Below are 19,001 nucleotides of genomic sequence, written 5' to 3' on the forward strand. Positions count from 1 at the left end.
TCTGGGGGGGCGGAGATCGGGGGGCGGGGTCTGGGGGGAAGCTGGGGGCGGGTGGGGCGGATATCGGGGTCTGGGGGAAGCTGGGGGCGGAGATCAGGGTGGGGGGGTCGGAGGGGAAGCTGGTGGGGGGCGGAGATCGGGGCCTGGGGGGGCGGGGCCTGGGGAGGTGGAGATCGGGGTGTGGGGGGGCGGAGATCGGGGGCGCGGGCTCTGGGGGCGGGGGGGCGGAGATCGGGGTCTGGGGGGGCGGGGCCTGGGGAGGGGGAGATCGGGGGGCGGGGGGCGGAGATCGGGGTGGGGGGTGGAAATCGGGGGGGCGGGGTCTGGGGGAAGCTGGGGGCGGGGGGAGGCGGAGATCGGGATCTGGGGGAAGCTGGGGGCGGGGGAGTGGGACACGTGGTGCAGGGAGCGGGGCGGGGACCATAGCGCGGCGGCCGGGCCGCTCCACCCCCGAGCCCCGCGCTAACCCTCCGTAAGCGCGTCGCTAAGTTTGTCCTTCGGCGCAGCCCGTCGTGCGCGTTGCCCCTCACGTGGTACGTCTGCGGGGTGTGGCTTAGCGACAGGGCCCGCCCAGGCCCAGCGCCTGCGCTCGTTGGCTCCGCGCGTTTCGCCCGACGCGGGGGCGGAGACTCCGCGGGGACCAAACATGGAGGGCGGAAGCGAGCGGAAGGTGCGAGCCCGACCCCCCCCACCCCCGCCCCGCTCCCAGCCGGGGGGCCGCGGCCCGTGGCCCGTGACGTGACCTTGTGTCTCCCCGCAGAGGCCGCGCGAGGAGGCGGCGGAGGCGTCGGGCCCGTCCGGGGAGGAGGATGAGGGTTACGAGCCCTACGTGCCGGTCAAGCAGCGCAAGCAGGAGATGGTGACGGGGGGGCCCGGGCGGGGGGGCTGAGGTCAGGGCTGGGGCGGGGCCCGGGCGGGGGTCGGGAACCCTGGCGGGGGGGCCGGGAGCTCTGGCTGAGGGGAGGGGGTGAGGTCAGGGCTGGTGCGGGAGGGGGGCCGGGTGGGCGGGCTGAGGGCCCGGCCGGGGGTCGGGATCCCTGGGGGGGGGGGGGAGGCCGGGAGCTCTGGCTGAGGGGGGGGGGGTGTGAGGTCAGGGCTGGTGCGGGAGGGGGGCCGGGTGGGCGGGCTGAGGGCCCGGCCGGGGGTCGGGATCCCTGGGGGGGGGGGAGGCCGGGAGCTCTGGCTGAGGGGAGGGGGGTGTGAGGTCAGGGCTGGTGCCGGAGGGGGGCCGGGTGGGCGGGCTGAGGGCCCGGCCGGGGGTCGGGATCCCTGGGGGGCGGCTGGCTGGCGGGGAGGGGAGGCCGGGAGCTCTGGCTGAGGGGGGGGGGTGTGAGGTCAGGGCTCGTGCCGGAGGGGGGGCCGGGGGCCCTGGCTGAAGCCGGGGGGGGCTGGTTCACCCCCCCAGTTGCTGGGGTGCTCTTGGCCCCAGCTCCGGCTTGTGAGCGCTCTGCCTCTGGGCCTGGGCCCTGTGGTGCTGCCCATGAGAGGTGGGGCTGGTGGGTTCAGTTCCACGCCCCGCAGCAGAGCTCCTGTGGCCCTGGGCAAGTCACGGGGGCTGCAGTGGGGATGGCATCGTGGTCCCCCAGGGCAGATTGCAGGGGGCCATGTGGGTGGATAAAGGGGGGTCCGACGTTCCTCTCCTCACTGGCAAGGGCATGACAGGGCAGGTGAAATCGGTCTCCTGTAACGGGGCCCTTGCGGCTGCTGTGTGCCCCTGATTGCTCTGTGCCCCGTAGCTGCAGAAGCTGCTACAGATGCGCAGGAAGGGGGTTCTGGACGAGGAGCAGAGGGACAGCAGCAGTGAGCACAGGGGGGATGAAGATGATATTCCTCTGGGCCCCCAGTCCAACGTCAGCCTCCTGGACCAGCACCAGCACCTTAAAGAGAAGGCGGAAGGTAGGGCCGGCATGAGGAGGAGGGGTCCCTGAGGGGTGGCTTGTGGCTGGGGAGTAATCTGTGGGCAGCATGTAACTCCCCTTCTCGACTCTCCACAGCGCGCAAGGAGTCGGCCAAGGAGAAGCAGCTGAAGGAGGAGGAAAAGATCCTGGAGAGCGTGGCAGAGGGTCGAGGTGGGTCGTGCTGGGATTGAGGGCTGGGGGGGGAAGTGACGGTGGCTGTGAGGCGACATTCACTCTCCTTCCCTGCCTGTTGCTGGCGAAGTGACAGAGGGAAAAGGTGACGGTGCTCGTGCTGACTGGTGCAGGGCTTCACAGTCCCAGTCTCTCCCTAGCTCCTGCTGCTCTCCCCGGAGAGAGCAAGTCATGCTGTTCGCTGTCGCTGACCCCCACATGCACGGAGAGGGACGCTTCCCCGCCACTTCACTCCTGTTCTGGCTCCCCCAAACATCCTTTGTCCTGACTGCCTCACTGCTAAACCTCTTGTCAAAGCCACGGGCCCAGCTGACCTGGGCCTAGCTCCCAGGAGCTGGCACTGATCCTCCGGTCTCTGTTTTTGTGCAGCTTTGATGTCTGTGAAGGAGATGGCAAAGGGCATCACCTACGACGATCCGATTAAAACCAGGTGCGCTCCATGGGGATACATTGGCTGTCGGATTGCATCAGCTCTGTGCGAGCTGAAGGAAACTCAAGGCAGTGTGAACTAGTGGCTTGAGTACTAGACTGGGGATTGGGAGCCTTGGTTTTATTTTTGGCACTGGCAGCTGGGTGCTTGGACAAGCTATTTCCTCTGTCCCTCACTTTCCCCATCTGTAAAATTTGGGTGGTGACCCTGATTTCTTCTGTAGCAGGCTGTGAGGTCCATGCTGTAGCAGAGCTAGGTATTCTTGTCACTTACTGCACTGCAGGCCACACTGGGGGTCCTTCCACTCTACTCTGCTCTGGTTAGGCCTCAGCTGGAGTATTGTGTCCAGTTCTGGGCACCGCATTTCAAGAAAGATGTTGCTCTTCTCTGGACCCTCTCCAATTTCTCCACAAGAATGATTAAAGGTCTTGAGAACATGACCTATGAAGGAAGGCTGAAAGAATTGGGTTTGTTTAGTTTGGAAAAGAGAAGACTGAGAGGGGACATGATAGCAGTTTTCAGGTATCTAAAAGGGTGTCATAAGGAGGAGGGAGAAAACTTGTTCACCTTAGCCTCTGAGGATAGAACAAGAAGCAATGGGCTTAAACTGCAGCAAGGGAGGTCTAGGTTGGACATTAGGAAAAAGTTCCTAACTGTCAGGGTGGTTAAACACTGGAATAAACTGCCTAGGGAGGTTGTGGAATCTCCATCTCTGGAGATATTTAAGAGTAGGTTAGATAAATGTCTATCAGGGATGGTCTAGATAGTATTTGGTCCTGCCATGCGGGCAGGGGACTGGACTCGATGACCTCTCGAGGTCCCTTCCAGCCCTAGAATCTATGAATAGTGGTAGCAAATGCTCCTGCAAACTGCTAGCCTTGGGCTAAGTGCTGAGCCTCGGGGGGAGCTCCAGTGCAGGGAGCAGGAGCCAAATCTCCCCACATACCAGCGCCATGGAACCCGCCTTCTGTGCTGGAGCCAGCTTTAGCGGTTCTCCCTGGGCCTTAGCTGCGGGCCTGCAGATGCGAGGCCATGGAATTGCCTCCGAATTCACTCCCGCTGCATACTTGTGCTCCACGCTGACCGGTCATTTCAAAATGGCTAGACCGTGCGATTCCAGAGCAAATCTCAAAAGGTGCTGCCTGCTTGAATCTGCAGAGAGCCTGAAAGAGTAGCTCAGGGAGTTCTGACCTGCCCCAGTCAGTTCATTCAGGGTCCCATGGACTCCACAGTTCTTTGGCTGTGGAGCCTGGCATTTTCCCAAGATGCCCTGCGATTCACCCTTCTGCTGTAGCCAGGTGCCCAGCACGGTGTGGTACTGTTTACTGTGTGTATTGTGGTAACACACAGGGGGCCTCGGTTGTGGCTCAGGGCCCCATTGTGCTAGGCTCTGCCCACACACACGTGTTGTGTCTGTCGGGCTCAGCTGTGCGCACTGTCCCACGGTCGGAGCAGCAGGGCTGGGGGCTCTGGGAGTGAGAGCTGGAGCCTGCTCTCCAGCTGGGGAATTGGGAAGGCAGACACGTGTGCTGGCGAGATAGGCAGCCTAGAGAGCAATGCAGCATCTGAGGCCTAGAGAGCTGGCGAGATAAGCCGCTGAGGGCTACAGCTCCTTCCCTGGCCTGTGGGGGGGACCAGGCCCCGCCGGGGGTATAACAGAAGCACGGCCCTGGGAAATACTCCTCAATAACTTGTATCCCAGGGGGTGCGTTAACCTGAGCGCCTCCCTGGGAGCGAAGGATATTCCAGCCTTGGCCATGGAATTAGGGTTGATGCTGCAGAGTGGAGCAGTTGCTCCCACTGTGCCCCAGCGCACATGGGAGCCGGGCCGCAGCACACCGGAGCGCCAGGCGGTGCCTGGCCATTCTGCTCGGGGGCTGACAGTTCAGTTGCTCTGCTCTGGAAGTGGGCCGTGTGGGTGGATGCTGAGGGATGCAGGCTTGGGGTTGTGTCCTCCCTTCGTGGGTGGCCCCAGCTTTTGCATTAGTGCTATTGGAGCCTGGAATTCTGAGGGGCTCGGGCCTCTGTCTGGGGGATCGGCGGGTACGCAGCTGGGCCGGTCCACCTGCTGCCTGCCCAAGCAAAGCAGCGTTCAGCTCTGGGTGCACCCGCGAGTGCAGCTCAGTCAGTTTGGTTTTCCCTTTCCTTGCTGACCCTCCTCCCCCGCCCTCTCCTCAGCTGGAAGGCGCCGCATTACATCCTGGGCATGTCGGAGGCACGGCACGACCGCGTGCGCAGAAAGTACCACGTCCTGGTGGAGGGCGAGGGCATCCCCCCACCCATCAAGAGCTTCAAGGAAATGAAGTTCCCGGCAGGTGACTTGGGGCAGGGAGGAGTTGTCAGGGGGAGGCACCTTGGTGTGTAGTGCCTGGAGGTCACAGATCCAATTGCGGGGACCCAGCCAGGCCCCCCGAGCTGCTGGTCTGGAGGCAAGGCCTGGGGGGTGCCACTGACGAAACAAATGCTATTGGCAACTGGGTGGAGGGGAGGTGGGTCACAGCCCCACGTCCGGCCACTTTTGTGCTGCTAACGCCCCCCTCCCTCCACGTTCTGTTCACAGCTATCCTGAGAGGCCTGAAGAAAAAGGGAATCCAGCAGCCGACCCCCATCCAGATCCAGGGCATCCCCACCATGTGAGTGCTGCCTTTCCCGGCTCTGGGAGTGCTGCCTGCTCCATGGCCAGCGGGGTGAGCTGGACACCCTGCCCCGGTGATGCACCATCTGCCGCCTCCCTGGGCAGGGCACGGCCCTGCCTGGGAACGCACAGGGGCCGGCACAGGGCTCCTCGCTGCGTTGGAGTCTCTTCCCGCTGACCCGCTCCCCGTGTCTCCTGCAGCCTGTCCGGCAGGGACATGATCGGCATCGCATTCACTGGCTCAGGGAAAACCCTGGTGTTCACGCTCCCCGTCATCATGTTCTGCCTGGAGCAGGAGAAACGGCTGCCATTCTCCAAGAGAGAGGGACCCTATGGACTCATCATCTGCCCCTCTGTAAGTGTGCTTGGCTCACGCGGGCGGGTCTGAGCCGGGGGCTTGCTGGGGTGATGTCAGATCTGGGCATCAGCGAAGAGAGGCGGGCGTAGTGGGGGATAATGGACTCTCTTCTCTCTGCAGAGGGAGCTGGCCAGGCAGACCCACGGCATCCTTGAGTACTACTGCCGCCTGCTGCATGAGGACAGCCTGCCCCTGCTGCGCTGTGCCCTCTGCATCGGGGGCATGTCCGTCAAGGAGCAGATGGAGACTATCAAACAGTAAGTCCTGCTCCGGGCGGACCTGCGGGCAATACCCTTCCCTCCCTGTGTGGGCACCCCCGGGAGGAGTGCATGCAGCAGCCTGTCTCACTGGGCGCTGCATCTCCTCAGGCCTGCTTGGGAGCCGGGTTCTGAGCCTGCAGCCTCGGCACCCTGCAGGAGGGGATCAGTCTGAGGCGAAGGTGAGAAGGCTGGGGTGGGGGCTGGGCACGGTGGCCGCCAGCAGCATGCAGCTGGGACATGCGGTGTGGTGTGCTGGGTTCCTGGCGAGGTGGGCAGCTCGCGGGGCCCTTCCTCCCCTCAGCCAGATTGCGCAGAAGCCCTGACGCCTGCCTGCCCTGCCCTGCAGCGGTGTGCACATGATGGTGGCTACCCCGGGCCGCCTCATGGACCTGCTGCAGAAGAAGATGGTGAGCCTGGACATCTGTCGCTACCTGGCCCTGGATGAGGCCGACAGGATGATCGACATGGGCTTCGAAGGAGACATCCGCACCATCTTCTCTTACTTCAAGGTAGCTGGCGGGTAGCGGAGGTGTGAGTGCAGGGCAGCCTTTGCCCTGAAGGGTTTAATTCCCTTGTTCCCAGTCCCTGGCCTGGCCCACTCAGGAGCCCGGAGGTGTGTGTTGCCAGCACAGCTCTCCACCTGCCCGGGGAACGCTGCGCCCAGCTCCTGGCCGGGGCCTCGCTGGTTGGTGTGGAGTGCCAGGGTCCTGGCTGGCAGGACTAATGGTTTCCTTGTCAGGTCCCAGCTGCCCCAGCCCTGGGCTGCCTCCTGCAGCTTCTCACTGTGGGTAACGGCTTTGGCCTCCCAGCCCTTGGCACTGTATTTCTGCCCTGTCTCACGCCGGCTGTCCCATGTGCCCCTTTGTCAGGGCTCTGGTCGCACCGTGTACTGCCCCAGCCCTGCTGGCACAAAGCTGTTCTCCAAGGGCCCCTGTGTAGGGAGTCCGGGGTGCCTGCCAGCACCCACTGGCTGTTGCTGAGCTCCGCTTCCCCCATTCGTGTATTGGCTGAATGGCCGTGCTAACCTCCCTACCCTTGGCTCTCGGTCCAGGGCCAGAGGCAGACCCTTCTCTTCAGTGCCACCATGCCCAAGAAGATCCAGAACTTTGCCAAGAGTGCCCTGGTGAAGCCCATCACCATCAATGTGGGACGAGCTGGAGCTGCCAGCCTGGATGTCATACAGGTGAGTTCCCAAATGCCCTGTGCTGGACCCCAGCATGGCTGGGTCCCGCTGGCCCTGCCAGAATCCACGGTCTGCCAGAGGGGTTTGCTCTGAGCCCTGCGACCTGTGCCTCCCAGACAGTCCCGGCCCTGTGCGTATTCTCCCAGCTCCCTCACCTCTCTGACCGGAGCCCTGTGCTTGTGTTCAGGAAGTGGAGTATGTGAAGGAGGAAGCCAAGATGGTGTACCTGCTAGAGTGCCTGCAGAAGACCCCGCCGCCCGTGAGTACCGCACACCGGCTGCCCCAGGGACTGTAGCTGCTCCTGCTCGTGGAAGGCCGTCCTGATGCAGGCCACTCTTCCTGGCCCTGTGGCTCGCCATGGAGTGGGGAGGGGAGTGAACGAGACCATGCCCAGGCCCTTCAGGATCCACAGCACTCCTTGCTGTGCCCAGGCTCTCAGCTGCAGACCTTGCGGCCAGCGGCTCCGCTGTCAGGGCGCTGGTCGGTTCTGTGCAGCGCGGGGGGCGAGAGTCCGATGGGGGTCTCTGTGCTGACGCTGGCCCTGTGGCAGGTGCTGATCTTTGCGGAGAAGAAGGCTGACGTGGACGCGATCCACGAGTACCTGCTGCTCAAGGGCGTGGAAGCGGTGGCCATTCACGGAGGGAAAGGTCAGTGAGAGCTGCTGGAGAGCAGTGCTGCCCCCAGGCGGCCAGCCCCAGCATGCACTGCTTCGGGGATCCCAGCCTGAGCACAGGGTGAAACATCCAATCTGATTGAGGCTATTTGATGCCAGTCAGGTGCATTCCCCAGGGGATTGGTAGCCAGGGCCGCGAAGCGCCCGTGCAGTGGCTGGAACAGCCGTGGCTGGGACAGCCGTGGCTGGGAGGTGTAAGTCGCTCAGCTTGGGCAGCTTGTCGCCGAGAAGGATGCTTGGCGACTGGATCCCCGCGGAAAGGCTCCCCCAGAGCGGGGTGCTCCACAGCCTGGCTGACAAAGGCATCCCCAGAGAAAGTTAGATCAGGCCTTGCCAGGAGAGGTCATTTCCCAGCTGTGGGGGTCATAGAGCTTTTACCAGGGGAGCTGATGGACTCACCATTTCTTGGAGTCTGGAAGGTGAGGTTAGATGGTTTAAAAAGTTAGGCTTGAATCCAGCTTCTGGGGGAAATCCCCCAGCCTGCATGCCTGGGGTGTTGGGCTGGATGGTCACCGTGGTCCCTTCTGGCCATGGACTCTGAGTTGCCCTGTGTTGTCCCCCCCCCCCCGCTCCCCCAATGGCCCATGGAGGGGGTGAGTTGCACGCATGGCCCTCAACGTGCTCAGAACCCTGCCCCTCTGCATTAAGATAATGACTATTCCAGTCTCAGGCTTCAGGGCATCAATTGGTCACCTGTGGGGGTCAGGCAGGAGATTTTTCTGTTGGTGCACAATTGCCTAGATGTATTCTGGGGTTTTCTCACCTTCCTCTGGGGTACCAGGGATCGGCCACAGCTGGAGACAGGGCACCTCCCAGGTGGACCAGTGCTCCGAGGTGGTGTCTGCATGCCAGACTGGTGGGTCTTGCTGACATGCTCTGGGTTTGGGCTCGAGAAGGAATTTCTCTCTAGGTCAGATTGGCTGGGAACTAAGGGCTTCTTTGCTGGGAGCATGCCATGGAATCCAGCTGACTGCCCCGAGGGGAGCGGGGGAGCAGGAGGCAGCTGCAGGCGGGTCCTGGCAAGACAGGGGTAGGAAGGCAAAGCATCAGGCACCTGGCAGCAGAAATGGTGCAGCCCAGAGTGTGAAAGGGCAGGGGTGGGATCCCCTCTCAAAGCTAGCAATTCTGGCTCTCAGCAGACTCAAGCAGGTAGCACTGCACCAGCTCAGCCTCTGTTCACAGTCCTCAGCCGGTTGCCACAGCCCTGCGGGTAGAAACGTAATGGCTTTGAACGAAAGCAGGGGCTGTGGGGCCCTGAGATGGCTTCTGAGGAATGCCTGTAGGGCAGTGCTGGGAAGGGACTAGACAGCCCAGTTCCCAGGCCTCTGCTGTGAATCTGGCCCCAGCTCCCTAATGTGACGAGCTGTTCTGGGCTCAGCTCCATCTGCCCTGGGCCATGGCCAGGCAGGTCGCCACACCGGGTGCAGGGCCGAGGAGATGAGTGAGCCTTCCCTGGACCGGCTACTCCCTCGGGCCCCCATGGGACCCTGCCGCGGTGGCTGACCCACGTGGCCCTCTGCGTCCGGTGCATGGGGGAGGGGTCTGACTAGTACTTGGTGCATCGCTCTGTCCGCGCCCCGGTGTGAGGTGGGTTTGGGGGCGGGGCCCTTAGCTGGCAAAGCTGGGCCTGCGCTAACCCTCTGGGCTGGGCCCTTGCAGACCAGGAGGAGCGGACGAAGGCCATCGAGGCCTTCCGGGACGGGAAGAAGGATGTCCTGGTTGCCACCGACGTAGCCTCCAAGGGCTTGGATTTCCCAGCCATCCAGCACGTCATCAACTACGACATGCCAGAGGAGATCGAGAACTACGGTAGGGCAGAGGGCTCAGGGGCGGGGGAGGGGGGTGAGCCAGGCAGAGGTGTTACCCGCACAAAATTCTGTTATTCGCACGTTCTACGGCACTCACTTTTACCCAATTCCTAGGGCTCCAGGCGACGGGCTCTGGGCTCTGCCCCGCCTTGGGCTCCGGGCAAACACCCTTTCCCTGTGGGCTCAGGGCTTAATCTTTTTCGGGTTTACAGGGTCTTTTACCAGTGAAAGAGCCTCACACAGTAATATCCTACTTAACCTCTATTTATTAACAATCACCAAAACAGACTGCACACGCTACACAGACAGTGCTCACCACTCCCAATAAGAGAGAGGAACTTTTCCCTGCTGGCCAGTCAGGTTCAGGATCAGGCCCAGTTTCTGCACGGTGTCATTGGCAGTGTGTTGAGGTCTGGCAGCTCTGATCCTGGGGCTGTGTCCTGGAGTTGGTTCCCAAAAACTTCCTTTTGGACCCCAGTTTACATAGTGAAACTTTAGTCCTGCTTAGCTGTACCTTAACCAATCGTTATTCTAAAATTTTGCTAACCAATCCTAACATTGTAACAAAATTCTCTAACCAATCCTACCCCACCACCTTCATGAATTTACACCTGGCAAAATGAATTACGTAACAGCCAGAAACAATCAAAGAACCAGACAGATCCTACAGACAAACCATAGGGAAGTGGGACCATAATGATAAACAATAAAGAAACGAGGATTTCCCAACCACAACTGTTGAAGTGGTTCCTTGACAGACGGGACGCATCAAACTGAGTTTTCTGTATCTGGTGATGGTGGGGGCCATTAGGACGGGGTCTCCTCCTAAACAGCCGTGGGCACTATGAGGCCAGCATCTCCTTTTGGACAGCCGGCTATGACCTTGTTTTAATGTCATGTAGATGGAATGTGGGGATGTGACTTCCTGCTTCTTAGCTCATGGCAGCTGCTTTTTTTTAACCTGGCTACAGACGAAGGCCTGATCCTTACGGAGGGTGAGCCAGGCAGATTGCTTTGCTCACACTGACGGCTCGGTTCAGGGGTGGGAGGACAGGTCCTTGGGCCTGTCCCTGCAGTGGCTGGTCTCCTTGTGGTGGGGAGTTCCCCAGTCTGGGTGCCCAGCTGGATTCCTGCCTGGCTCTCTGCGCTCAGTGGCCTGGGCCTGACTCTCTGTTTCTCCCCATAGTTCACCGAATTGGGCGTACGGGCCGCTCAGGGAACACTGGCATCGCCACCACCTTCATCAACAAGGCCTGTGGTGAGGGGCGCACGGGAGCGGGGCTGTCGCTGCCCTTTGGGTTTGCAGCAGTTGGGCTGAGCTGGGCCAGGAGTCTCTCTGCCCTGAGCGCTTGCCCCCGGGCTGGGCTCAGCGCTTAGAGGGGAGACCTCAAGGAACACTCACGTGCTGCAGGGAGTGGGCCGGGGCTCACTAGGGGGCGCTCCCTAGCGCAGGCAGGGCTGGCCCCATGTGGCCCAAGGAGCAGGGCGGGTGACTCAGTAGGGCTGCCCCGATGCCCGTGTGCTAGGGGGTGCTGTGCTGCCCTGCGGGGTTCGCTGGCGCTCGCAGACTCCTCTTGTCCCCAGCTCGGCTGGTTCTGTCCCCTCCCGCCTCAACTGGAGTGAGCCAAAATTGCCCTCTGTCCTGCTGTGATACCCAGATCCCATGGGCCCTTGTGGGGTGGGCAAAGCCGGGCTCCGCTCTCACGTTCCTCTCTGCCCCAGATGAGTCTGTGCTCATGGACTTGAAGGCGCTGCTGTTGGAGGCCAAGCAGAAGGTGCCCCCGGTGCTGCAGGTGCTGCACTGTGGGGACGAGACCATGCTGGATATTGGAGGTGAGGGGGTCGGCAGCTCCCAGAAGCCCGGGGGGGCGGGGGGCCCCGGAGCACTGCTGCCTGTGTGGTGGCGCAGACACAGCGGGGGCAGGGCACTCTGGAGCCCTGCACTGCCCGGCTGGCAGGCCGCTCCTTGGGCAAAGCACCCAGAGCTGGCACCTCCAGCCCCCGGCGCTCCCCTTGGTTGGAGCGCTAGCCTGGAACTCGAGAGGTCAGTTCCCTGCTCTGCCGCGTGCGGTCTGGGGCTCAGCTCCCCACTTGATGGGCTGGCCCTGCCTCTGGGGGGGCTGGGCTGGGGCTGCTTCCCCCTGTGCCGTGGGGTGTGCACACTGTCCCCCCCCGTCCCCTCCCGGGCAAGCTGCCTCTGACCCCACTCCCTCCATTGCAGGCGAGAGGGGCTGTGCCTTCTGTGGGGGCCTGGGCCACCGTATCACCGACTGCCCCAAGCTGGAAGCCATGCAGACCAAGCAAGTCAGCAACATCGGCCGCAAGGACTACCTGGCACACAGCTCCATGGATTTCTAGCCCAGGCTCCTGGGCTGCGCTGCTGCCTGCGGTGTGTGCTCGCTGGGCCAGGCAGGAGAGTTCCCTGGAGCCCAGCAGCCTTGGCAGCTGGCCCCACTTCTTCCCAAGAGCATGTGGGGCCAGGGCTGTCTGCAGGCAGTGCCATGCCCCTTCCCTCTGGGCTCAGACGTGTCGTAAGATGACCTGTGTTGTGTGGGCCAGGGGCCGGTGCTGCTCGGCCAGGCCCTGTGGTTCCTGCTCGGAGAGGGAGCACCGGAGCTATGCTGCAATGGCCCATTACATCAGCCAGTGTCACCATGCAGACATGGGGCAAGCTGGGCCCCCAACCCCAGCCTCTCGCGGGCCCTGCAAAGCCCCATGGCACAGGAGAGCCATGGCCAGAGGCAAACCCCGGCCCTTGTCACACGGGGCTGGGCCCAGTGACACCTGCCGAAGGCCTGGGGCGCTGAGGGGTGCTTGTGCTGGCCTCACTCAAGTTGCTCGGGGCTGGAAGGACAGCCTGGGGCTCTGGCCGACCCTCTGCTGCGGGCCGTGTCCGGTGCCATCGCTGGCTGCGGAGGAGCTGGGCAGCGGGGCACCGTCTCCAGGCTTAGCTGCCTGAACCCAGCAGGCTGCTGCTGCCTCTGCCATGCTCGTTCGGCCCCGCTGGTCTCCCTGGGGGCCGTTGCTCCCCTGCGCTGCCTGCCCCTCACCCCACGCACCACAAAGGGGAAGTTAGCGAGAAAGGAAGTCTCCCCGCGCACTCACTCCACTGCAGCGGCCACCACTCCCCATTACCGGCACCGCTGCCCTCCGCATATACCCCTGCCAGGCCGGGCTGGGCCCATGGAGACCCCCGTGAAGGCCGGGATCCTCTATGTCCAGTACTTCAAATTTGGAAAGGTAAAGGGGGGAGGGGCTGAGAGTACTGGGCACAGGAGTGCCTGGGTGGGGGGGCAGACCAGGCCCAGCAAAGCGGAGCAGAGTGGCCCTTAGTCACTGCCCCAGGACTGGCCATGCTGTGTCTGATCTCAACCCCTGCTGGCCCCAGGGCACAAACTGCAGGCTGGGGGGGCTCGCCTGGGCAGCCCCCCCCCCCCGTGTTACTGAGCCACGCCTGCCCCAGCTCTAAACTGCGTCATGTGCTTAACTCTCACTGAAATGTTAATAAACACTTCAACCAAAACCCAGAGCTTTGGGGGAAGGGTGTTTGAACAGGGAGTCCGCCTTGCTGTGTGCTGGGGGAGTGGGGCACTATCGGGGGAGGAGGGTCGGGGCCCCTGCCTCTGCCACCAGACCTGGGTGTTGTGATTGCTGCAGGGAACTATGGGAGAGAACAAAGGGGTCACCTAGCCCTCTGCCCCTTTGCGCTGTCTCTCGGGAGGGGCTGGCTGGGGCAGGTGCGTTCTGCCTCGGGCCAGTTTCAGGCCAGATCCCCAGAAGTTTCATTCTCCATTGGGCAGCTGCAGGGTCCCACCGCGGCATCTTCACCGATGTGCCTTGGCCCTGCTGGGGAGTAAGAGCAGGCCTTGGGGGGGCCCCCAGTGGCTACCGAGGGGGCCTGTGGGCACAGCTTCCTCCAGGCTTTGGGAGCCAGGAGTCCTCTCTACTATCTCGGCTGTGTGGCAGGACGGCCATGTGCTCGGCTGCCCGGGCCCATGAGGTGTTGGCCTTGGCCCCTCCGGGCTGGGGCTGTGGAATGCGCCTGCCCCATGGAGCAGTGTGGGGAGGTTTGGGACGGTCCATTCGTGGGGCGTCATCCCATCCCGTAGGGAACCTGCCTCTGGCTTTACCCTGGCCAGGGCGCAGGAAGGCTGCACTGTATGCCCCAGCCTGGCCCTTCGGCTCTGAGCCCCCTGGGCCCGGCCATAACAACAGGCAGGGCCCTGACAGCAGCTTTGGTTGTGCCCCTGTCTGTGCTCTCTGCCCCCCCAGCTGTGCCTACTGGGGTGCCCCACATGCATGAGCTGAACAAAGAGCAGGGCAACGCCCCCCTTTGGGAAGAGGGAGGTGGACCCTGTATGCACATGGGGACCACTTGCATGAGCATAGGCACCCATGGGGGGGGGGGGGGCCTTAGCCCCTCCCCCCCCCAAGTGTAGGGATTGGATGATTAACTAAAAGTCACACTGCTTTGGGAACAGCTCATTTTATTACAATGAGCAACACAGCTTGGCCGGGAACAGATTTCTTCCTTGGGGGGGCTGTAGTGCATTTCCCCCCCCCCCATTGAAAGCACTCTGCTCCCCTGCTGGGGCAGGTATTTGTGGGCTGGTGGGTGCTGCGAGCCAGGCTCACCTGCCTTCCATCGTCTCTGCTGGGCCAGGCCCGCTGATCCAGCTGCTGCCACACTGTTCTGTCCTGCTCCCCTGGGGGTGGGGGGGCCGCCCCCCTCTCTCCTCCCCCCCGCCCCCGCAGTGCTCCGGCAGGCCAGGTGCTGGCTGGTGCAGACCCTCCCCTGGGAGGATGTGGCTGCTGCTGGCTCCAGGGCCTGGGCTCATGCAGCAGATGTGGGGCTGCTATCGAGAAAACAAATGGCTCAAAATGTCTTAATTTGCATCTAGCTCGCGGCTAAAAACAGCCCCACCAGCCCAGGCCGAGGCCTAGCCGTGGAGAGGGCAGCCAGTGGGGACAGCAGGGAGCCAGAATCAGGACTCGGGGCCTAGCCCGCTGGCTCGCTGCATGGCCCCGCGGAAGCCAAGCTAAGGTGCTGAGGGCAGCTGCGCTGGCCAGCCACTAGTGTGAGGCTTGGCAGCCCTGTGGAATTGCCTCGCCCTGTATGCAGCCCCTTGGTGCTCCTGGCGCTGAGGCTCCACGCGCAGAGTAAGATCAGGGCCTGCGGGAGTGGGCCGTCCTGCGCCAAGGCTCTGGGGAGGGGCCCAGCAGGCCCTCCCCGAAGTCTTGTCTCCTGCTGGGAAAATCAGTCTGAACTCAACAAGATGAAACCCACTAGAGACAAGTGCAGAGTGCTTCACTCAGGAAGGAAAAATCAAACGCCCAGCTCCCAACTGGGGAGTGTGACGAGGTGGGAATACCCGGGAAAGGGGCTGCCCAGCGTGGGCCATACATGGACAGGGATGCAGCTGTGAGAAAGGCGACTCAGTCCAGGTGTATTACCAGACAGGAGCTGACTCCCACGCTGCTGGGCACTGCTGGGGCCGCAGCTGGAGTGCTGTGTCGGGGGGGGGGGGGGGAGCCGCACTTCAGGGAAGATCGGGACAAATGGCCAGAGGCAGCAGAGCAACAAACATGATCAGAGGTTTAGAAAATCTGCCCTGTGAGGAAGGGTTAAAAAACTGGTGTGTTTTGTCTGGAGAAAAGCAACCGAGGGGGCACCTGAGACCAGCCTCCCCGTCTGGGGAGGGCTTTGCTAAAGGGTGCTGTCCCCCGCAATGGGCTTCAGCCTGGGGTTAGCTAGCAGGAGAAACCGCCTGACTCTCCGGGCGGTTCAGCGCTGGGCCAGGGGGCCGGGCAAGGCTGTGGAGTTCCCATCGTGGAAGGGTTTTAAGACCATTTTGGACAAAGCCGTCGGGGGGCCAGGTTGACTTGGTCCTGCCCCGGTGCGGGGGGCTGGACTTGCGGCCCTCTGGCAGTCCCCCGCTCTGCTCTCTGCTGCCTCCCACTGGCTGCCCCGTGGGCATTGTTTGGGGGTGAATAGGGCTGCGCTGAGCCCCGGGGGTGAGTCCTGCCCTATCTGCCCCCCACCCCAGAAGCTCTGGAGGAAGGTGTGGGCCCAGCTCTTTGCCACCGGCCCCTGGGGCGTTGCCCGGCTGGAGACGTGTGATGCGCGGGACAACGGCTCCGGGCCAGAGAAGACGTCCCTGCGGAAGTGTGAGCGCCGGGTCATCCGGCTCGCAGACTGCGTCTCTGTGGGGCCGGCTGACGCCCCCAGCTGCCCCAAGGACACGGCTGCCTTCTACCTGAACACCATCGAGAAGAGCCACGTGCTGGCAGCCGAGCGGCGGGACGAGTGGATAGCACAGCTCTGCCAGCTGGCCTTCCAGGTACTGCCCCCGCCAGCACTGGGGACCCTTCTCAGCACATGGGCCCCAGCCACAGGCTGACCCACCTGGGCTCCCTGGGCAGCGCCAGGAGACACGGGGCGGGGGGCGGGGGGTCTGATGCAGTGAGGCTGCCATAAACCAAAACAACACTCCTGTGCTGGCATGACTCCATCTGCAATGGCACCCCCCAGCTGCCACATGGCCTCGCCCACCCCGCCCCCAACCCCCGGGTGCTGTCACGGCCCCACCCCTTCCTCCTAGGTGCTGGGACACCCCACACCCTCCCCCCGGGTGCTGGCACGGCCCTGCCCACTCCCCCGGGTGCTGGCACGGCTCCGCCCCCTCCCCCCGGGTGCTGGCACAGCCCCACCCACCCCGCTTCCCCCCCCCGGGTGCTGGCACAGCCCCACCCACTTCCCCCGGTGCTGGCATGGCTCCACCCACCCTGCTTTTTCCCCCCCCCCAGGTGCTGGCATGGCCCTGCCCACTCCCCCGGGTGCTGGCATGGCTCCGCCTGTCCTACCCCAGGCTCTGGCACGGCCCCGCCCCGTCCCTCCAGGTGCTGGAACACCCCGCCCACCCCGCCCCCTCCCCTCGGGCACTGACATGGTCTCTGCCCCAGGGGCTCTGAGTTGGCTGCACCCTATTGCTCACATGTGGGTCCCAGGAGGGTGCAGCCCCTGCGGCCGGGGAGGGGCAGGTGCCCGGGGGGCTGCAGCTGCTCCGCTCTCTGCTTTCAGTGCACTAACGAGCCAGCGCCTGGCAGCACCAGGGACCCCCCCGGGCCCGATCTCCATGTGGAGGAAAACACCCTCTACGCATCCTGGCAGGACCGTATGTACAGCCGGGCACCGCGTGTGCCAGGCACAGGGACCCCAGCAGAGGGGAGGGGACCAGAGACCCCCCCAGTCGACTGGAGGGAGGCTGCGATTGGGGGCCTCGGAATGGAGGGGGAGGGGCTTCCTGCGTGGGGTGCTCGGGGAGAGCGGAGTGGCTGGAGATGGGGCTTGGGGCCAGGCAGTGACTCGGGCGGGCGGGAGGGGGGACGTAGTGGGGCTGGGCAGTGACTCTGGCGCGGGGATGCAGTGGGCCTTGGCAGTGACTCTGGGGGGCGAGGGGAATGCAGTGGGGCCAGACAGTGACTGGTGGGCGCAGGGGACACAGTGGGGCCGGGCAGTGACTTGGGTGGGCCGGAGGGGGGACGCAGTGGGGCCGGGCAGAGACTCTGGTGGGGGAATGCAGTGGGGCCAGGCAGTGACTTGGGCGGGAAGGGGGACGCAGTGGGGCCGGGCAGCAACTGGTGGGAGGGGGGACGCAGTGGGGCTGGGCAGCGACTCGGGCTGGGGGGGACGCAGTGGAGCCGGGCAGCGACTCAGGCGGGCGGTGGGGGAACGCAGTGGGGCCTGGGCAGCGACTCTCGTGTGGGTTCGTTTCCCTGCAGTGAATGAGTTCCTGGTGCTGGTGAACAGGACGGACGCCTCAGCCAGGTGCGGCCTGAGTGGTCACTACCTGCTGGCTGCCTTGCCCAAGGGGCTCGTGCTGAAGACCCGCCAGTCCCGCCAGACCCTCCTCACCTGGCCCTACCCCTTCCTGCGCAAATTCGGCCACGACAAGGTACTGGGCTGCCTCCCGCAGGGGCCGCAGGAGCACCGGGGTACGCCCAGCCCTGCCGTCTGCCTGCCCTTGCCCGGGCGGCTCCTGCTCCAAGCCTGCTGGGCCCCTTGGGGAGACCTGAGCTCTCCGGGCTGGCGTCCGTGGCCCAGCGCCCCAGGTAACGCTGCTGTCTGCTCCCTGCAGGCCCTGTTCTCCTTCGAGGCCGGCCGCCGCTGCGACTCCGGCGAGGGCATCTTCACCTGGGCCACCAGCCGGGCTGCTGAGCTGTGCAACCTCGTCTCCGCAGCCATCGCCCACCAGAGCAGCAGCTTCCTGGACAGGAACAGCACCCATGCACCGGAGCCTCTGAGCTCCAGGCAGGGAACGGAGCCCAGGCTCTGGAGCTCCCAGAGCCTGGAGGAAGCGCTGCCCACCTGGGCCCTAGAGGGTGCAGGGAGGCCGCCCTTCCCTGCGGGGCTCTGTCCAGAGAGCGGACAGGCCCTGCCCTGCACCCTGGAGCTGGGAGGCCGTGCGGGGACAGGAGCTGAGCCCCCCATCGTCTATGCCTCCATCCACAGAGGCCTGCAGCCCTCGCTCAAGCCCTGGGGCGAGGCCAAGGTGGAGCAGGGAGTGGCCAGGGCGTCCCGGGGTCAGGGGCTCCCAGTTTCGGAGCATCTCTACGAGAACCTCTGCGCCCTGGGGCGCTCCTGCTCCATGGAGGAGGGGCCCTCATGCCTGGGCTCCAGGGGCTCCCCGGAAGGGAGCAGCATTGACCTGGCCCCCACCTACGACAACAGCTGCATGGTGTCCAAGCGCTGGAGCAGCCCCCTGGCTCCCAGCACGGGGCCCAGCCCCTCCCTGGAGGCCCAGTACAGGCGGCTGCTGGACCAGGATGGGCAGGAGCGAGGCGAGGAGGAGGAGGGGGAGGAGGATGCCCTCGTCAGCTCCCTCCCCAGGGCCAGACCTAACAGTGGCTTCAGGAAGTTAGTCACTCTCCTCAGCCGAGAGGTAGCCCCCAAGGTGCCTGGCAAAAGCTCCAGTGCCCTGGACAAGGCCTAGCCCCCCATGCTGGGCAGCTCCAGGCACAGGCTGGCGGTGAGGGGGGCATGCAGCTCCCCCCACACTGAGATTCACCCTAGCACACGGCCGTGTCAGCCAAGGGCAGCCCCCAGCTCTCCCCTGCCCCAGGAGCGAAGGCCGCCCCAGGACTCCTGGGTTCCTCAGGAAGGTGCCGGGGTGAGGCTGTCATTCCAGCAGGATGGTGGCTGCTCCCAAGCCTGGCACAGGCTGGCTCTGCCCTTGGCACCTGGGCCCCTCCACAGGGGCAGGGACGAATTCTGTACAGACCTGAACTTCCCCTACGAGGGGGGGTGGGAGGGACTGAGCCAGCGTGGCCTCATGCCAGGGCTGGGGTGCCTGGCACTGTCGGATGAACGGGCTGTGCCTGTGATGGGAAGGGTAACCCCTGCACATGGCAGCTGCCTGGCACAGACACCCCAGACATGCTCTGTGGGTCAGGGGAGGCAGCCTGGGCTCCCTGTTCTAATCGCTGTCCCTGCGGCAGGGCCCGGCACGGGATGTTCTGAGCGCCTCCCCCCCCCCCCCCCAGCCCCCTGGCATATGGTCTCTG

General features: G+C 64.0%; 2 protein-coding genes across 2 annotated transcripts; both read left to right on the plus strand.

Annotated features, from left to right (window-relative positions):
- The first annotated feature begins 628 nt into the window (after positions 1-628).
- On the plus strand, positions 629-11,795 carry DDX41 (DEAD-box helicase 41). The gene is made up of 17 exons (XM_065409422.1): positions 629-670; positions 761-859; positions 1,737-1,896; positions 1,995-2,069; positions 2,460-2,520; positions 4,699-4,835; positions 5,081-5,153; positions 5,357-5,510; positions 5,634-5,770; positions 6,120-6,282; positions 6,825-6,956; positions 7,144-7,215; positions 7,507-7,603; positions 9,289-9,438; positions 10,624-10,695; positions 11,160-11,270; positions 11,659-11,795. The coding sequence occupies exons 1-17, from the start codon at positions 647-649 to the stop codon at positions 11,793-11,795; spliced, it is 1,854 nt and encodes a 617-aa protein (XP_065265494.1). The 5' UTR covers positions 629-646.
- Positions 11,796-11,886: 91 nt separating this feature from the next.
- DOK3 (docking protein 3) lies at positions 11,887-18,430 on the plus strand. Its single transcript, XM_065409811.1, has 5 exons — positions 11,887-12,677; positions 15,485-15,778; positions 16,519-16,612; positions 17,220-17,392; positions 17,576-18,430. Exons 1-5 carry the CDS (start codon positions 12,621-12,623, stop codon positions 18,428-18,430), a joined length of 1,473 nt encoding a protein of 490 aa, XP_065265883.1. The 5' UTR covers positions 11,887-12,620.
- The last annotated feature ends 571 nt before the right edge of the window (positions 18,431-19,001 follow it).

The sequence above is a fragment of the Emys orbicularis genome, chromosome 8, assembly GCF_028017835.1.
Source record: "Emys orbicularis isolate rEmyOrb1 chromosome 8, rEmyOrb1.hap1, whole genome shotgun sequence".
In the NCBI taxonomy this organism is placed as follows: domain Eukaryota; kingdom Metazoa; phylum Chordata; order Testudines; family Emydidae; genus Emys; species Emys orbicularis.